Raw genomic sequence first — 17,804 nt, 5'->3', positions numbered from 1 at the left:
CAGGAACACACTCAGGATATAATTCTTCAATCAGGACAGTCTCCCCCTCTGCTGTGCCCTCAGACACACTTCTCTGGCCCTTGGCCTCTCAGCCTGGCCTCTGCCTTGTTTGGGCAAGTGTTTCAAAGCTCTTTTCTCTTTCAGATAGGTACACCTAAGGTATACCCCACTCTGTCAGCAAGCCTCCCACCCAAGGACACTCAGCTTTCTTCCTCCATGGGCCAACTAAGCCTACCATTCTGTCTCATGCCTCCTGGTTCCCCTGCTGCCATCTCTCTGATGGGGCATCTCTCTGCCGGGGTGTCTCTGGTGGGGCGTCTCTCTGCTGGGGCATCTCTCAGCCAACAAGGTCCAGTGCAGGGATCCTGGGTCCAAGGATGCACTCCACTTCACTTCCAGCTCTTCCCACCTGATGGCAGTTGGATTCCCCTCTCTGCCTCTGTTGTTGTTATGTGCCATTGAGTTGGACCTGACTCATAGCGACCCCTCCTTGGGTTTCTGACTCAGTATCACTATGGAAGTAGATTGCCCCTTCTCCTTCTGAGGAGTGGCTGGTGGGTTTGAACCCCCAGCCTTCTGGTTAGCAGTCTCTGCCTCTAGGAAGGCTCATTTTAAGTCTGGCAGAGTGACATAACTAACTAATCCCAACATCAGAGTTCTACACACCTTATTTGCATGGTCCCACCCAGTATTCCAGTGGGAGTTACAAAGACTATGGCTAGTAAAGCTATACCAAATAACTCACTGCATCACACCCACAAAGCGAAACAGGAATAGATCAGAATTTTTATAATTTGGGTGATTTGTCAAGGTAACGGGAACACGAGAAATTACAAGTTGAAGCCCTGAAATGGGAAACTAGAAAGAGGCATAGTGAGCCCTTTCAGAAGCCTGATGCATGAGACTGAATTACTAGCAGGACTGTGGAGACAACTCACATACATTCAAAGTAGCATGGTTGGCTGCCATCTTTATGTGGGGCACTGCCATCTTTGAAACCCTCTTCTAATATTATGTAAATGTGCCCTCACTTTGAAACAACTGATCCAACCTCTACTCACAACACATTCTTCATTACAATCACCCTTACTTGCTGCATATGCAGTTTTTAAATCACTGTAAATGTTTCAAGCCTTTTCTTACACTAAAGTAAGACTAAGTAAGAACCATATGCACTTGTTTCAACTGACTCACAAATTCTTAAATATACAGTTAAGAACAGATCTTGTTTGTAACTCAGGGACTGCCTATAAATAAAATTATTAAATAAATAAATATTTTATTAAATAAAATGGAGTAGGAAATAAGAGTGTGCTGCTTGCAGTAAGGATGAGTACTGCACTGAGAAATGTTTTTTCTGTTAATCAGAGTGTGTGTGCAAGTCTGTGTGTATATATAAACAGGGAGATCACATGATACATACCCCTAGATCATAACATAAAATGTATGTTGCTTTGAAAGGGATCACAATAAGAGGTCCCAGATAAAGTCAAGAAAAATGTGGAACAAAACTCAAAATCATAAAAAGACCAGGCTTACTGCTTCGATGAAAAAAAGAAAAAACACCAAACTCATTGCTGTTGAGTCAATCCTGACTCATAGTGACCCCTCCTTGGATTTCCAAGGTACTATCTCTATGGAAGTAGACTGCCCAGTCTTCCTTCCAAGGAGTGGCTGGTGGGTTTGAACCTCCAGCCTTCTGGTTAGCAGTCAAATGCCTTAGGCACTACACCACCAGAGCTCCCACTGCTCTGATGAAGACTGGTAGGATCCCTGAAACTATGGCCCTAGATGCCTTTCAAGCTAGGAAGTGAACTTAACCCCTGTGATGAACTGTCAGCCAAACAATAGCTAGGTTATAAGGTGAATGGTAATATCAGGAGGCTATGCATTCATTAAAACATTCAAGCATGTGAGATCAAGAAGACAGCATTGCCCAGGGATAGAGCTAGGAAGGCAGGAAGAGATGGGGGGGGGGGGTGCCTTGCCGTGAGTCAGGTGAAAAAGTTTGAAAGACATAGGATAAAGATGTAGTTGGTGATGATTCCCCCCACAAAAAAAAAAAACCTCACTGCCATTGAGTAAATTCCAACTTACAGAGACCCTATAGGACAGAGTAGAGCCACATAGGTTTTACAAGGCTGTCAATCTTTATGAAAGCAGACTGCTTCACCTTTCTCCTGCTGAGCAGCTGGTGGGTTCAAACCACTGACCTTTTGTGAACTGATCAATGCTTTAATCACTGTGACACTAGAGATCCTTATTTTCATTTCCATGGTATAGTATCTGTAATGGACTGAATAATGTCCCCAAATAATATCTTTTATAAATTCTAACCTATACACTTACGGTTATAATCTCATTTGAGAATGGGCTGTCACTGTTATGTTAACGAGGCAGGATTAGTGTAGAGCGCATTTTGAGTTAATCTGTTTTGAGACATAAAAGAGATTAAACAAGCAAGCAGAGCAGAGATGGGGGGAAAGAGATGCCAATCCACATGAAGACTGTCCAGGAGCAGAAGAGACAAGGATCTTTCTCCAGAGTCAGCATAGAAAGTCCTCCTCTAGAGTCAGCACCCTGAATTTGGCTAGTTTCCTAAACTGTGAGAAAATAAATTTCTGCTTGTTAAAGCCACTCATCTGTGGTCTTTCTGTTACAGCAGCACTAGATAGCTAAAAGAGTATCCGAGTAATATGTACACTAATCCTCATTTGAAAAGACTGACTAGAACTCTAAATTTATATCTTTGGAAGCCCAATATCTCAGCAGGGCTGAAAGGTATCTGGGAGATATGTGAACCCAGTAGTTATATTTTCCAAAGTCATGTTAGGGAGAGAAAGTGGGTGAGGGAGAAACTGGCATCTGCTCCCTACACTCTTTAGAGGTGCTTCCCTTTCCTACTTTTTATGCAAGGTTCTTGGTGACATAACATTTGACATTTTGAAGTCTGAAAAAAATCTGACATTAATACCTCTAATTTATAGGTTGGTCAAAAGAGGCAGGAGACTTCTGGATATCCTTAGAGCTGGAGCTATAAGCCAGGTCCCCTGGCCCAAGGCTTTTTGTCCCACTGTCATGTTATGTGCTTTCATTCACATACTGAGTTTATATTGTATGGACAGGCATTACCCTGTGCCAGGCCCAATGCAGGAAACACAAAATTTGTTCTTAGCTTACGAGAGTAGGAAACTAAGCTTCAACAGGCATTTGTTTCATTTACCACCTGACTGTGATATAATTGTCCTTCCTTTTCCTTCAAACCATTTATTATTATTGTAAGTTTTGACCCTAACACTCTTTTTAAATATAAACATAAAACATCATATTATCAATTACATATTAATAACTATCAATGTTAACTCTGCCTTTTTACCCACCTTCTTCATTTCTTAAGCAATCTTTCTTTTTAGAAATTGCTATATATTTGGGAGGAGGGATTTAGAGGGAAGCCCTTCCTTTTCTGCAAGCTAAAAATTAAAATGCAATGATAAATAAAAATAAACAAAATAAAAGCATTTATAAAATTCCAGGCATAATTAACATACTTTTTAGAAACAAATCTCAGAGGAAAAGAAAAATTGGAATAAAGCTACTTTACATTAAACAAACAAACAAAGAAAAATATACAGCCAATTCTAGAAGATTGGAATTATCTGACTTGTAATAAAGGAAGCAAAAAATAATGTGGGTTTCTGTTTACTCATCAATGAAAAGTAGGTTTTTTATTTTATGAAGTCTTGTTTTTTCAAACAGATTTTCCCATATAGCTATAAACATTTTAAATTTATTTGTTTATATTTTTATTTCAAAATTATCTGAGGTAGGGTATAGTGGGATGCAGACACAGCTGATATATTGAATATTGCTAATCTGAAGATTATTCAGGTAAAATAATAATTTTCAATATTATCTATAGGAATTTACTGTATGCTTAGAAAGGTTTTGGGAATGTTAAATAAACTTCAGGTCTTCTTTATAAGTTAGCATTATTTGCTTTTTAATGAACTATCAAACTTATAATTATGAGTGGTCAATAATATTTTTCTTATTTAATAGAACAAGTAGAACCAGGAGAACCACTGGGCTTATAAACAAGGAGAACACAACGATAATGGCCATTGCCAAAACTCAAATAATTATATCTGTATGTTCCCTGCTCTCTGTTCTGTTTAGAGGGAGGATCTTTTTTGTTTTTTAGCATTACCTTGCAGCACAGAGAGTCACATGGACCAATATCCAATAAACATAGTGCTTTCTCATGTGGCAAGTTCATATACATTTTTCTACTTCACTGAGTCAAAAGAAGCACGGTATTACTTATTTCTGCTCTGATGGGCCTAAAGTGCCTTCAGTTTGATAGACAGTCTTACAGAACAGCTCAAAAGGAAAACGCTATCTGTTGAATGTGGAAATTCTCAGAAAGACCTAAATGGCAGTGCTGAAAAAGTCAAGGAAAGGACCAAAGAGGAACAGATAACCAAAGCATGGTTTTCTATAGTTTTGGTGAGACCAGTTACTAACTCACTTGAAATAGTAGGGGTCAAAGCCATCCCACTGGATCACAGCCTCCATAGCAAGGTGGTATTATCTTTGTTTCATGTTTGACACTATATAAAAAACATTCTTTAAGAATATATGTCTTCAGGCTTATCAGCTCACATGATTCACTCCAAGTTCTCTGACTCCAATATAAGTTATGAGAAAACCAAACCTCAGAGAGGATAAGTGATTTGCCCAAGAACATGAATATGTTCTATCTCTAAGCTGTTACAAGTTCCTTCCACCAGAGAGGCCTCGACACCCTCTTCTGTAACATCGTGTTTCCCTACCTAATTCTCAAGGAGAAATGGGAAGAGGGTGAGAACAAACCTAGATCAAGGGTGACTCTGTATCATCCAGTTCTTAGCAGCTGGGAGTATAGTCCTCCCACGGGTCCCTGGCTGTGACTGCATGGCCCTACTTCCTTCAAAACCATCAGCACTACAGGTAGTAGTCATGCCAAGATTTAAGGTGCACTACTACCTGTAAAATGTCTAATACCTGTTCAAATGTCTTAGGGAAATCCTCACCTAAACTTTTACCTCTAGATGGCAAATTTCTGACAGGTAAAGAAACATGAATAAGATGAAAAGGGAATACCCTACTCAAGCATGCTAATCATAGAAACAAACAGATCCTCACATGGCCAAGCACCAGTCTGTTTTGTAATGATATTCACAATGACTGTGCAAAAAATGGGCTACAGATGACCCTGAGAAACAGGTAGGGATTATAAAGTCTTCCCCACATTCAAAGATTAGCTATGGGATGGTGGGACATCTCTACTCTGGATTCTCACCAATATCCCTACCTAAAGAATCCTTGTTGAAAAGTCATTTTGAGGAAAACAACAGTGACAGGTAATACCATAATAGGTCTAGTCCCAGACCTGTGAGAATGTGATTCCAGCAATCACTCTGCACTTAACTAATAAAAGTGCTAGAGCTACATGGAATTCTAAAGTCAATATGCTGAATACTTACACATCTGCACCTGAGTAAAACTGGGAATTGAGTGGGACAAAACAACAGGAAAGCAATTTAGAAAGCAAATTAGGAAATTACCTCTTATTTGAGTCTACAGCTTTATTAGTTAGAGATTTGTGCTACTAGAGGAGGGGAAAAACAAACAAAAGAAACTCAGCCTTTATGAGGGCTGAGGGGTGAATCCCTGAGACCTCAACATTAGAAAATGGATGCCTGAATTAGGACGTCCCGCCAGAATGTGGGTATACTCTCTTCTTAGCCCCTGACTCACAATCAACAATAGGTTTAGAAACAAATTCTCCTGATCTCTAATCTAGTCCTATTTTAGAGCGTCAAACTGAGTACACGAACACAAAACATATTTCTTCAGGAAGTCTCCCCAATCTCTCCTGGTTGGAATAAAGTATCCTCTGGACTTCTCTGAGGGTTGGCCGGATGGGATGAGCCATGTCTTCTCTTCCGCTCTAGGCTACACTATGCTTTTTTTTTTTTAAACCACATTTTACAAAGTCTCCAAAAAAATGTTATTTGAATGAATATTAAAAAAAAAAAAAAATCTTTCTTCCCATTTTCTCCTCTAATTTTATGGAGTACATAGTTCCACTCTGATACACATGGGGTTGCAATTTGTCAGAATCAAGTCCATGGCAACTTTTTTAAAAGAAAAATCAATCATAGTATACACATTTTTACCATTCTCAAAAGCAATTTCCTTGCTTTCTGATGTCACAGATACTTCTCTCTCTTTCACACACAAATTACCTCCCTTTACTAAAATAGTGCATTCCTGAAAGGGAAATTTTCACCCATACACAACATACTTCTCTAGGTTTTCCCTACTATCTGCTTTGTTTTTCTTTTTTCTCATAGTGAAATATTATAATTATTTAGGTTTAAGCAATAGAATAACACTTAACAATCTATTCTTTTATGGTTTAAACACTGTTTTAAATAAAATCTAGTGAAATTACAAAGTCAAAATATAGATAGATAATAATTTCTAAATATAGATCTAATATTAGATATATTAAATATTATACATAGATCCAATATATTGATCTAAAAGAATTAGAATTATAAAATGATTAGATTTATAAAGAGTTAGTACCTAATATATGGCAGCATATAGTTTTTAGATCCATTTATCTCTTTAAAAGGTATATTCTTAAACCACAGAATTCAGAAAAGTGTGGTATTACTTAAGGTTTTGAAAACCAGTAATACCAAATAGCATATAATCTAAAATTTTCTATGCCAAAAAATAAAAGAATCTTTCCCGGACATGCTGGCAACATTTTCTAGTCCCCTCCCTGCTACAGGGAAAAAAAGTTGTCCTTTCACTGAAGTCAAGTGAAAAATAATTGTTAAAGCAACTTTGTAAACAAAGAATGAAAAGAAGGGAAATGAGAAACAATGCATTAAAATACAGGCATGAAATTAGATTCAGAAAAGAAATGTGTTATTTTTCTAATTGTTTTAGATTATAAAAAAGCAACAAACAATGAACAAAAGCACTAGCAATTTGACATTTCACAACATGTTGTTGTTGTTGTTGTTGTTTGCCGTCGAGTCGGGCCCAGACTCATAGCGACCCCTCCTTGGGTTTCCGAGGCAGTATCACTACGGAAGTAGGATTGCCCAACCTTCCTTCCGAGGAGTGGCTGGTAGGTTTGAACCGCCAGCCATCTGGTTAGCAGGCAAGTGCCTTAGGCACTATGCTACCAGAGCTCCTACATGTTAAAAATCTAGATACTGCATTTGTGTGGCAATGAAATGTACCTGCATGTTTTCTTTAAGGCCAACTATCTAGTAACTTGCAAATCAAATCCAGTCATCATTGGATGACTAGTTTATGACTACTCAAATTTTTGTTTTAAAAGATTTGCTTGTAAATATGCTATTGTTATGTCATCCCTTTGACAAATTAACTAGTTGATATTCTTCTATGTAAAATGTATTCTTCAAAATGTATTTCAATTTTGCCTTAATCATAACCCTCTCAAGTAACAGAAACCTCATAGAAATGCCAAACCTGAATGGAAATCAGTATATATCCAAAGTTACTTATTCATGAAAATAATAATGTAGAAATCTTGCTGAGGAACAATATCACATTAAAAAAATCATAAAGTGTTAAAATGACTGTATTATTGGAATGGCTGAAGTTTGACTTATGTATCATGTTTCAGCAGTTTTATGAATAAAAAAATTATAGTAACATATTTTGACACATTAGGTATCATTTGGAAACAATTGGGGGCTTGCAAACAAAACACATGGGCCAGTTACTGAGAAGCAATGAGTCTCTACTGAGAAAAGAAGTAGTTACAGGCAGGATGCAATAAATCATTACCTTTGTTAACCCAATTCCCAAGTATTCATATTCAGAATATAATGATTAGCACCTCATGGGATTTCAAATAAATATTTTGGCTAAGAAGCATCTGCCTGAGGTTCTGTCATTATGGTACAAATGTAGTATCTAGTTTGAACCTATCAAATACTTCATGGGATTCTCTGGCTACAGGTATAGACTCTGATGCAAATAAAACCTTGATTTTGAACAGATTACACACACTGATAAACTAGAAAGGAACATTACAATCTTAGAAGAGTTTGTTCCTTCAGTCATGCACGGTATAGGCTGTTCCATCAAATGACATGCCTTTAGAGAGGCCATCTACTCACATGGCCTTGGTCATCCAGTTCATTGTTGGTGAGTTTCAGCTTGTCAAAGCTGATCACTTGTCTCATCCAGGTCTCCCCCGAGGCCGGTGAGTCGGGATGAATATACACGCGAGGCGGCACAGGAGAGTCGGCATTACCCGCCACCATCCATTTAGAACTGTGGTAAACATACCTAGAAGGCAATGACAAGGTTTAGTATACAGACTGTGGATCTCTTAAAATCTCCAACTGCACAGACTCCAACAATGGACAACTTAAAAAAAAAAAAAGTCTAAAATAAACGTTTCCTCTTTACGCCTAGTGTACATAATAAGAACTCAAGTACTTTAAAAACTCTCTGAAGCAGTGATGACCTAGTGACAACTAAGAGTAAGTTGTGTGTTAGGAATTTAATCAAAACTACGCACATTATCACTACCATAAATGCAAGTGTCTTAATGCTTATGAGTAACACACACGCACGTTAGACATTCTGCCTGATATTCTAATATTTGGCCATTTTTCAAGATATTCAATTGACACAAAAATCCTATCAAATCATCAATTTCACCTTAAGCAAATCTCAAAAATATTTGACAGTGAAAATATCTTACATTGCTTCACTTCCTTTAAGATACTTCCCTTTTGAGGTTTATGTACAGGCTGATCAGATAACCAGTGAAAAGGCAAGAGGAAACTGTCAGAAGTTTCAGTGATCTTTATTTTCAAAGGCAAAAATTTTTATCTACTATCATTTATAATTATTTTTTATAATATTATAACATTACAAACTGAGGATACATTATTCAATTACATTTTAAAATTGTGTGTAACAGAAAATGTAGGTCTTATTTATCTCCTATACGTTTCTTTCTTGCCCCTTGTTAGAAAATTCTTCCAAAGAGTTTTAAAATATCACTAATCAAAATATAAATCAAACTTTGAAAATTATGATACATCTAATTAATATTACTTTTCCAATTGAGAGACAGCCATTCTATTCTTTTTGTTTATATATGTCAAATATATTGAGTCAACAAAAATAAACATTTAAATAACAATGTTTCAAATATTAAGATAATATTTAATCCTATATTCAGTTTTTCATTTATTAATGGTAATTTAAAATATACTAATTCCAAGACCAGAAACTGGTGTACTAATGAATCACTTAGAAAGGAATATTAAATGAAATAATATACTGAGATGTTTTTCTTCTATTTGTGTTGAAATAAGGCATACAACTTAAAAGCAACAATTTGCAGTCTCAGATAATTATACCTGTGTAGTATGCCAATTTCTTTTTAAAATAGCATGATACATTATAACAACTCTGATGATATTCTTGTTTTAAGTACTGAACTCTCTATATGTCTCCTATGTTCTTTTTCCTTGTCTTAGTAAAAATGATCACAAAATTAAGAACAATAATAAGAAAACTTCCTCTAATTGGTAATGGTGTAATTTCAATAAATAAGTTCACAAGTGTGAATTTTTATTTACATTCCTACAAAACACAATTATTTTTACTTAACCAGATACCACTCTTTGACCTCAGAAAGTATACCCCTAAACTTTTCTAATACTGCTGAAAAAGTAGAATATAAAATGGAAATTTTAGAAATGCAAGAAAAATTTGCATGGTGGATATGAATTGGGACATTATCCAAATAAACAGAATAGTAAGCCTTTGAAAAACACACATATTGAATAGTTCAAAAATCCATATTCACTAAGAGAATAAATGTTGCATGTCACATGTGCTTTGTAAAATATTCTAAGTAGAAATGCTAGAAACAAATCTGTTCTTGGGAAACTATGTAAGTGAAAGCAAATTTATGTTTTACAAATTTATCTTTTAAAATCTGACATCTTAATACTAATACTGAAATTCCCTTGCTTTATATGCAAAGAAATAAGAATCAGTTAAGTAAAATAAACTATCCAAAACACATGGAAGAAATTCAGAGAAAGAAGAAAACTAAATGTAGAAGAAATAATAGTAATTTCTAGGATCATTAAGAATTACATTATCTTCCTCAACACAAAATCCAAATTAGAATATGGATTTTAAACCAAGTATATTTAAGAATGAGCTTCAGGGCTTTTTAGCTTTTGTTATGCAGTCAGATAGTTTTAATGAAACACTTTTCTGATTTATTTAACTGAAATAAGTAACAACTTATACACAAAATACAAATAATTAGCTTGTCATTTCTATTAGTATTTTTGTAGTATTCCATAGTTCCACATGCTGATTAAAATCTGTATGCTAATTTAACACAATAAACTTGTTTCAAAAAAGCAACCCTATATTTTCAAAAGTAGCAAAAAAAAAAATCTGATTTCATTTAAAATCTTACTAAAAGCAATACTAGTCTTTTAATCAGTCTAGCTGTTTACAAAACACACAAAAAAAATTAAAGCAGCATCTTCTGATCTTCCAAACACGCAAAAGTTCCTTTTTCAAATGTTAGCACTTTTAATTTCATGAATATTAAACTGTGAACACCTTTTAAAATGTAGATTTGTTTTCTTGCAGAAGAAAAAGAACAAGGGTTGGTTTGAATCTAAAGAACATGCATCTTTTCAAAGTTTAGTGATATCTAGATAAATAGATTCTATTTCAAAATCCAGATATTATGTGGTTTTAAAAATACATTGTATTAACGATCAACCAAAAAATAACACTAAGGTAACAATTTATCAACATTTTTTAAATGTTGATATCATAATGAATTATGGGATTTTATTTTTCTTAACTGTAGAAAATCTAAAATAATTAAATTTCACAAATTATGGAAAGGAAAAAGCTCACAAACATTTTATGATTTTGAATGTAATAAGTTAAAGTGAATTTATTTGAGATCTAAAAAAACAAACAAAATGAAACATTTAATGTAACATAATGTATATCTACAAACTTCACTTAACATTTTCTTACAAAATTCTAATTGAAATGTGAATCCACATAAGAGACACATTTAGTTTGCCGGTACCAAACTGCATTAAGAGTGGCCCCTATCAATAACCCCCAGCCACTCCATGGAAGGAAGACTGGGCAATCTATTTCCATAAAGATTTACCGCCTCGGAAACCCAAATGGGGTCACCGTGAGTCAGAATCCACTCGATGGCAATGAGTGTTTGGTTTTCTTATCGATAAAGTATTATACTTGAAGATATTTGTGTCTCTATCAAAAACAAAACAAAAATTGTGTTTCTACATTTGCTGAAAGAAAAGGCACTACTCAGGCTGCTGGAACCCATGAGTGGTTGGGTTATGGAACTGAAAATTCCACAGGCTACTGGAAACAAACATCATAGTCCTCACAGATGAAACAGGAACTAGTCTCCAAAATCCTATTTTCTGTAGCTAATCACTGTACCTGTATCTTTTGTTGTCCACTGGCACAATATCCATGGCAATGTAATATTGCTGGTGAGGGTCTAATCCTGAGATCTTTACTCTCATTGCTGGAAACATGCGCCTATGTATAAAGGAGGGGGAAGAAAAGAAGGTTTTGCATTTTGTTTTTATTTATGATGAGACATGGAGAATGAATAAGCAAAGAAACTTCTCAAATCTCCATTTTTCATAAGCACCTATTTTTAGCATTCACTTTGGTAATGTAATTCAAGGAATCAGAACACAGGGCATATTGAAACTGAGGTTTTTTCGGTGTAATTTGTTGCACCCTGTACATGTGTTCCATGTTTACTGAAATGTCAGTATAGTTTAAGAGCAGAATTGTATACCGAAGGAGCAACAGCACTGAATCACACACCTTATTTTCTAAAACAAGAGTCAATAAGTATATTTACTTCAATAACACAAATAATGAAATGTACCAAATTGTAAAAATAAAAATTTTGAATTTCTTAAAGTGGTAAAATATATTATAATGTGAAATTTTAAAAGGGTTATAAAAAGCCACAAGGAGCCAATGTGCCATGCTATAACCAAACAATATGTTCTTTATTGAGACAGGACTTCCTGTCTGCAGCATGGTAAAGGTGAAGTGCAAAAGTTGTTCTAAATTTGAAAGGTATAGTAAAACTTCTTTATTGAAAGCAGAAACTAAACACAATGTATATTTACCAAATCATTTCTTCCCTCTCTGTACACTGAAAATAAATTCTTCTTTAACCATATTTACTTAAAATTTTGCTAATGAAAATAAGCCTTTTCTCTGGGCTTCTCAGAGATACTTATCAAAGGAGATGCTAAAGTAAATACACCGACCCTTTAAAAAGGGCGTAGTAGCATGAAATAAAAAGCAAATTACCAGTTTTGAGCTTTAAAAAATAGATTTTTTTCTTTTTTAACTTTCATCTAATGATTTATGTCTAGGGCTCTTTCCAGTTAATCTAATTTTTGCTAATTTAACCTTATAACACAAATATTAGTACTGTTATTTATCAGATTTTTATTCTATACCAATAATGCCATCAAAGACCACTTACAGAGAAAAGAAAGTCCATTATTTCTAACTATGCCTGAGAACAGTTTAATATGCTGGCTGTTTTAGTGTTATTTCAGTGCATCTGTAAGATAAAGAGTAAAGGTCTTTAACTACATCCTTTATAAGACAACTGTTGCTTTGTGTGGCTGAAGACTGAATTTGGATCATTAATAAAAGCTCTGTGAAAATGTAGAAGGTAGCATATGGATTCAATAAAATATGTTTTTGTAATTCCTAATAAATTTGGATATTTTCATACTATCCAGGTTTTTACCATGTGTACTCCATGAAAGAGTGGGGTAGGTTTGTGTGCGTGTGTGTGTGTATGTGTGTAAGTTTCTTTTAAGGAAGCATATTAGTCATAGATTTCACTGTGGTAAATGATCTGAAAACTTTAAAATGCATATATTTCTATGCCTACCTCAAATTAATACGATCTGGTCAACAAACCTATTTATTTTACTAACTGATGCACGTGCAAATTTTTATACTTTCAAAAACCTGATATAGCATCTTACCAAAACATTTCATATTCTTCAACATATGTAGGCTAATAAGTTGGATTTAATTTAGAAAAAAACATAACCACATAATTGTGGATCTACAAACAGAATGAATTTCATAAAAATCCGAGTAATTATTATCACAATTTTATGGGGTTAAACAATATTAGCCATTTCAGTGACTTTTCATCCCAGTCTAACATAAAAATAGCACATCCTACTTTCTCACATTGCCAGGGAAACTTAGGATAAAGACCCAACCTAGAAGTCTCGAATCTGAAAAAGAAAACAATTCCTTGGCGAAAGAGTACATAGTGTTTTTTTAAAAAAGAAAGAAATGTTTTCTAGTCCCAGGAAGATAACTGGGACCTAAATAAATGCCTGGACAGATTTAATCACGACTTCGAATCCGTAACTGTCAAGAACGCGAAACTTCGACGGCGACATTGATTTTCTCGCTGGCACCCAACAAGAGGGCGATTAGGCTGTGGACCTCAAGGACTGCGCTCGATAGGCAAAGCCCGACTCAAAAAAAGAACCACGGTCCGGGGCCTTGTCCTGTCAGTAAACGTGAACCACAGCTCTGAACGCGCAATAGGCCCTTCTTCTTCCTAAGTGAAGAGGTGAAGTGAGGCCAGCGTCTGGAGCTAGTCCTTTACCTGCCCGCCTTGGTGATGATCATCTCTGTGCCGATCTCGTGGAAACGCTTCCAGAGCTCGGCTCCTTGCAGATCCACACGCGGGGCCTGCGGCGAGGGCAGCGGGGTCCCCGGCCGGGCCAGGGTCGGCGCGGGGGACCCCTTAGGGGAACCCCTTGGGGACGCCAATGGGGAAGCGCCCTGCAGGAAGCCGTCCTCAGAGCCTCCTGGGCAGCAAAGGGCAGAGAGGGAAAAAACGGATGAGAGGTCGCGAGGGAATGCGGGCCCGGGACACACGAATCCCAGGCAGGGCTGAGCACGAGGAAAAGGACCAGGCGAAAACGAGAAGCCTTCGTGCCATCGGGGCCTTCAAACAGGCCCACTGATAAACACCCGCTCTTTGCCTGCCAATGGGACGCTCGGCGCCCGAGTAAGGCCTGCCTGTCCCTCAGGTCCCGAGCGCTGCAGAGGCGATGGGCCGCGCTCACCCTACCCTCAGGGCCTCGGCTGGGCCAAGGCCCCAAAAATAGCTTCGGGGTGCCGCTGGGGTCCGGAACGCGAGCCGGACAGGGTCTCAGCCTGGTTTTCCAGTCCAGAGACACCCGAGATGATCAAGACGCAGTCTGCGCGGGGTATGGCACGCAGCCAAAGCGGCTAACGCCGCGACCCCGGGTCCACAGCGCCTGGGCCTCCCTTTGCAATAGGCGCCGGAACGCCTCACTTTGGCCCAGGCCAAAGACATCTTGTAGAAAGGTCTTCTGACCCCTCTCCCGCCAGCGTCCCGGGACCGTCCGGCGCTAACAGCCAAGCAGCAAAGCGGAGAGCTAGCGCCAACAGCAAGCTCGCGATCGCCGTCGGCCTCGTGCAGCGGAAATCAAGAACGGAAGGGAGTGGAGCAGCTCAGCTACCCCTGGGAAAGAGTTTGCAAATATATCGCCTGCTCACTGGTTTGTACATGCGGTTTAGAGTATTCGTTCCGGTTTCGAGGGGTATATCCTGTAGCTTCCCACTCCACCCACCATGCTTTCAAAAGCTGGTAAAGGAAATAGAGCACCCATTGGCTGGGACCCCAAGGGAGGCAGATGAGTAAACTCCTCACTCTTGGCTAGAAGCTTCATTTTAACCGTCTGGAGAACGACCAGAGTTAGGTTCTCGAGCGACAAGGGCAGCAGCAAGTTTTGCGCCCAGGCACCCAGGGTCAACGCGCGCGGCTGAGTTGACTGCGGCACATAGGGACACCGGGCACACGCACACTCTCAAACTCTCAGAAGTTCAGGTTCGCGGCTGCGGTACAGGCCAGCCCCACGCGACTCGCCCAGGAGAAGTTAGGCGGGAAGGTACTGACTCACCCGCGGCTCCGCGGGATCCGCAGCTCCGCTCCAGGTCGGCGCAGCTCCGGGCTGGCCCAGACACCGCCCCAGCCGGCGGCGGGAGCGCAGCGCCTTCGTCTCTCTCAGAGACCTTTTCTCCGGCGCCACCGCCTCGGCTACAGCCTCGGTCCTCCGCGGCTGGGGCCGCCTCTTCCGCGCCCAGCTTTCGCCGCTTCTTCTGCAGCTGCTGCTGCTTCTCCGCGCCGATCAGTGCCTCCACGGAGAAGGCGTGTGCCTTGAGGCTTAGCATGCTGAACGGCGAGCCCCTCCGCTTCTCGGCCATCCCCGCCGCCCGGCGCCCGCCCGTCGGCCGCGCGCCACTCTCTCATATACACTCACGCCGGCACACGCACCCACTCGCTCTCCTTCCCTCACCAAAATTTAAACAACTCTCGGGGTCTCACGCAGGCTGGGCTCTGCCCCTTCCCTGTCGCGGGCGAGAACAAATTAGGCGTTTCCTCTTTCTCGCCTGTGTTGGGATCGGAGGAACCAGCGACGCGCCCGCCAAGCTTCCTTCCCTCTGTCTCCCGCGCGCGCTCTCTCACTGAAGCACTCCTTCGCTCCCACCCCCTCCACCTCCTCTTGCTGCTCCAAGATCTGCCTCGACTGATGCGCCAGAGAGGACTAACACGGGTAAAAAAACACTCTGCGGACACAAATTAGGGATTGTAATTGAAATTTGTTGCCTTGATCTGTCAGCACTTCCCGGCAGGAGAGCGGTGGGAAGAACTTGCTCATTAGTGTCAATAAAGCCGTGGGGGCGGAGCCAGGGGGGCTTGTCAATCACCGAGACAGCGGCCCAATCAAGGGGAGCCGACCCCGCACAGCCCGCGCCCACTTCCTTACAAGGTCCGGAAAACCTAGGAGTGAAAAGCACCGCAGACTGGCTAGGACGTGCCAGCCTTGCGCGCGTCGGACGCGGTCAGTCTACCCGCGGCCCACAGCTCAATCCAACCCCCGGGACTTTCTAGCTTTCCTCAGCAGGACCTGGAAAGATACAGACTCTTGGCTTTAAACCGAGACGATCACCAAGTTAGAATATCAGGAATCCTTCAGAAGGCCTTAAATTCCTGTCCCACTCTCAGCACTTAAATGTTGCTACAACACCGAAGAAACCAGGCCCGTTGTTTCTCATTTAAACAGTCCTGAATTTTAAACTCCTACTCTGTACCATCCGTGGAACTAAGCTTGTTTGTTTATTTTTACTCCATGGGCTTTTCTTTTGGGAGAAGTTTCAAGAAATATTAAAATCCTTTATATTCGGGAAAGCAGGATTTAATATTATCTTTCAATCCCTCATATAAACTAGTCGGAAAAAGTATACCCCGGAGCCGATCTTTTCTTTTAAAGTACGGTAGTTATGAAATTTAAAATGTAGGTCATGGGATTTTAATCCTGTAGGCCTTTAACGGAGCGCTGGTGGACCAGTGCCTATGGCATTTGACTACTAACAAGAAGGTTGGCCCCGCGGAAGAAAGATGGGACAATTTACTTCTGTAAAGATTTACCTCTTTGGAAACCCAGTGGAGGACGCTATGAGTCCTAATCCACTGGATGGTAGTGGGTTTAGTTTGGTGGAGCAGTGGGTAAACTCTGGACTGCTAGCCGAAAGGTTGGGGTCTGGAGCAGCCACTCTGCGAGAGAAAGATGTGGCAGTCTCCATTGGTCAAGATTACAGCCTTGGAAACCCTTTGAGGCAGTTCCACTCTGTCCTGTAGGGTCGCTATGAGTCAACTAGACTGCACACAACAATAAAAACAACATGTCTTTAATGATATGGATTTAGCTTTAAAACCTCGTAAAACTTAGAGTGAAGTTTTAAGATGGAATACCTTTTCCCATGGAATTTTTCTTTTTAATAAAAACCTCTGATTTAACATATCTTATTTGTCCCGCTTTTGACAATTTACCAGTTTTATCTCAGGCTTTTAAAGAGTCAACTTGTTTCTTTAAAACCTCTATTTAAAAACAGGAGCAAGGGTTTTTAATTGAATGACAACAAACATGTACATGTACAGTTTGTTTTGTACTTCTTCCGACTATATTTTTTTTTGTCAGGATTATTGAAGTAAATAGAACAAATCTCTTGTAGCATAAAGTTTATGATAAATATTATTCAAAGTACAGGACAAAGGATTGTGTTTCCTCTCGCTCATTCAATTCAACGGCTGTCCTGTTATCTTTGACTTCTCTTTAAGATTTCGGTACAAAGACTCCTGGAGTAGCTTCACCGCTGCTATCTTTTTTTTTTTTTTTTTTTTTAATGATTTTGAGTTTTGTTCCACATTGTTCTCCCACTGTATCCAGAATCTCCTACATAGATCCCCACCCAAGTGGTTGACAGTGGTAGCTGGGCACCATCTAGTTCTTCTGGTCTCATTATTGGATAGGCTAAGGAAATCATGGTGTACCAGTCCATTTGGACTATTTATTTCCATGCATCTTTGGTTTTCTTCACTCTTCTTTTCTCTGGATGAGGAGAGAGCCATCAATGTAGTTAGATGGCTACCTACAAGCTTTTAAGATCCCAGTCACTACTCCCTAAAGTAGGATGTGGAACAATGTTTTTGTGTAGTATGTTATGCCAGTTGAAGTTGATATCACCTGTGACCATGATCTCAAGTGTGCAGGTCT

At 39.2% G+C, this 17,804-nt stretch overlaps 1 protein-coding gene across 1 annotated transcript in view; it reads right to left on the bottom strand.

The window, feature by feature from the left end:
• The window catches only part of TBX18 (T-box transcription factor 18), a 31,988-nt gene extending 16,535 nt beyond the window's left edge, over positions 1-15,453 (bottom strand). Inside the window, exons 1-4 of the mRNA XM_007951170.2 lie at positions 15,150-15,453; positions 13,823-14,027; positions 11,584-11,685; positions 8,217-8,388 (exon numbers count right to left, since the gene is read on the bottom strand). Coding sequence (XP_007949361.1) covers positions 8,217-8,388; positions 11,584-11,685; positions 13,823-14,027; positions 15,150-15,453 — 783 coding nt within the window. The remainder of the gene's footprint in view (positions 1-8,216; positions 8,389-11,583; positions 11,686-13,822; positions 14,028-15,149) is intronic.
• Positions 15,454-17,804: the final 2,351 nt, after the last annotated feature.

Source organism: Orycteropus afer, unplaced genomic scaffold (genome assembly GCF_000298275.1).
Source record: "Orycteropus afer afer isolate SDZICR_OR568_19922 unplaced genomic scaffold, OryAfe1.0 scaffold00011, whole genome shotgun sequence".
In the NCBI taxonomy this organism is placed as follows: Eukaryota; Metazoa; Chordata; class Mammalia; order Tubulidentata; family Orycteropodidae; genus Orycteropus; species Orycteropus afer.
Note: the sequence above shows the minus strand (reverse complement) of the source record. Positions and strands in the feature narration are given on the sequence as shown.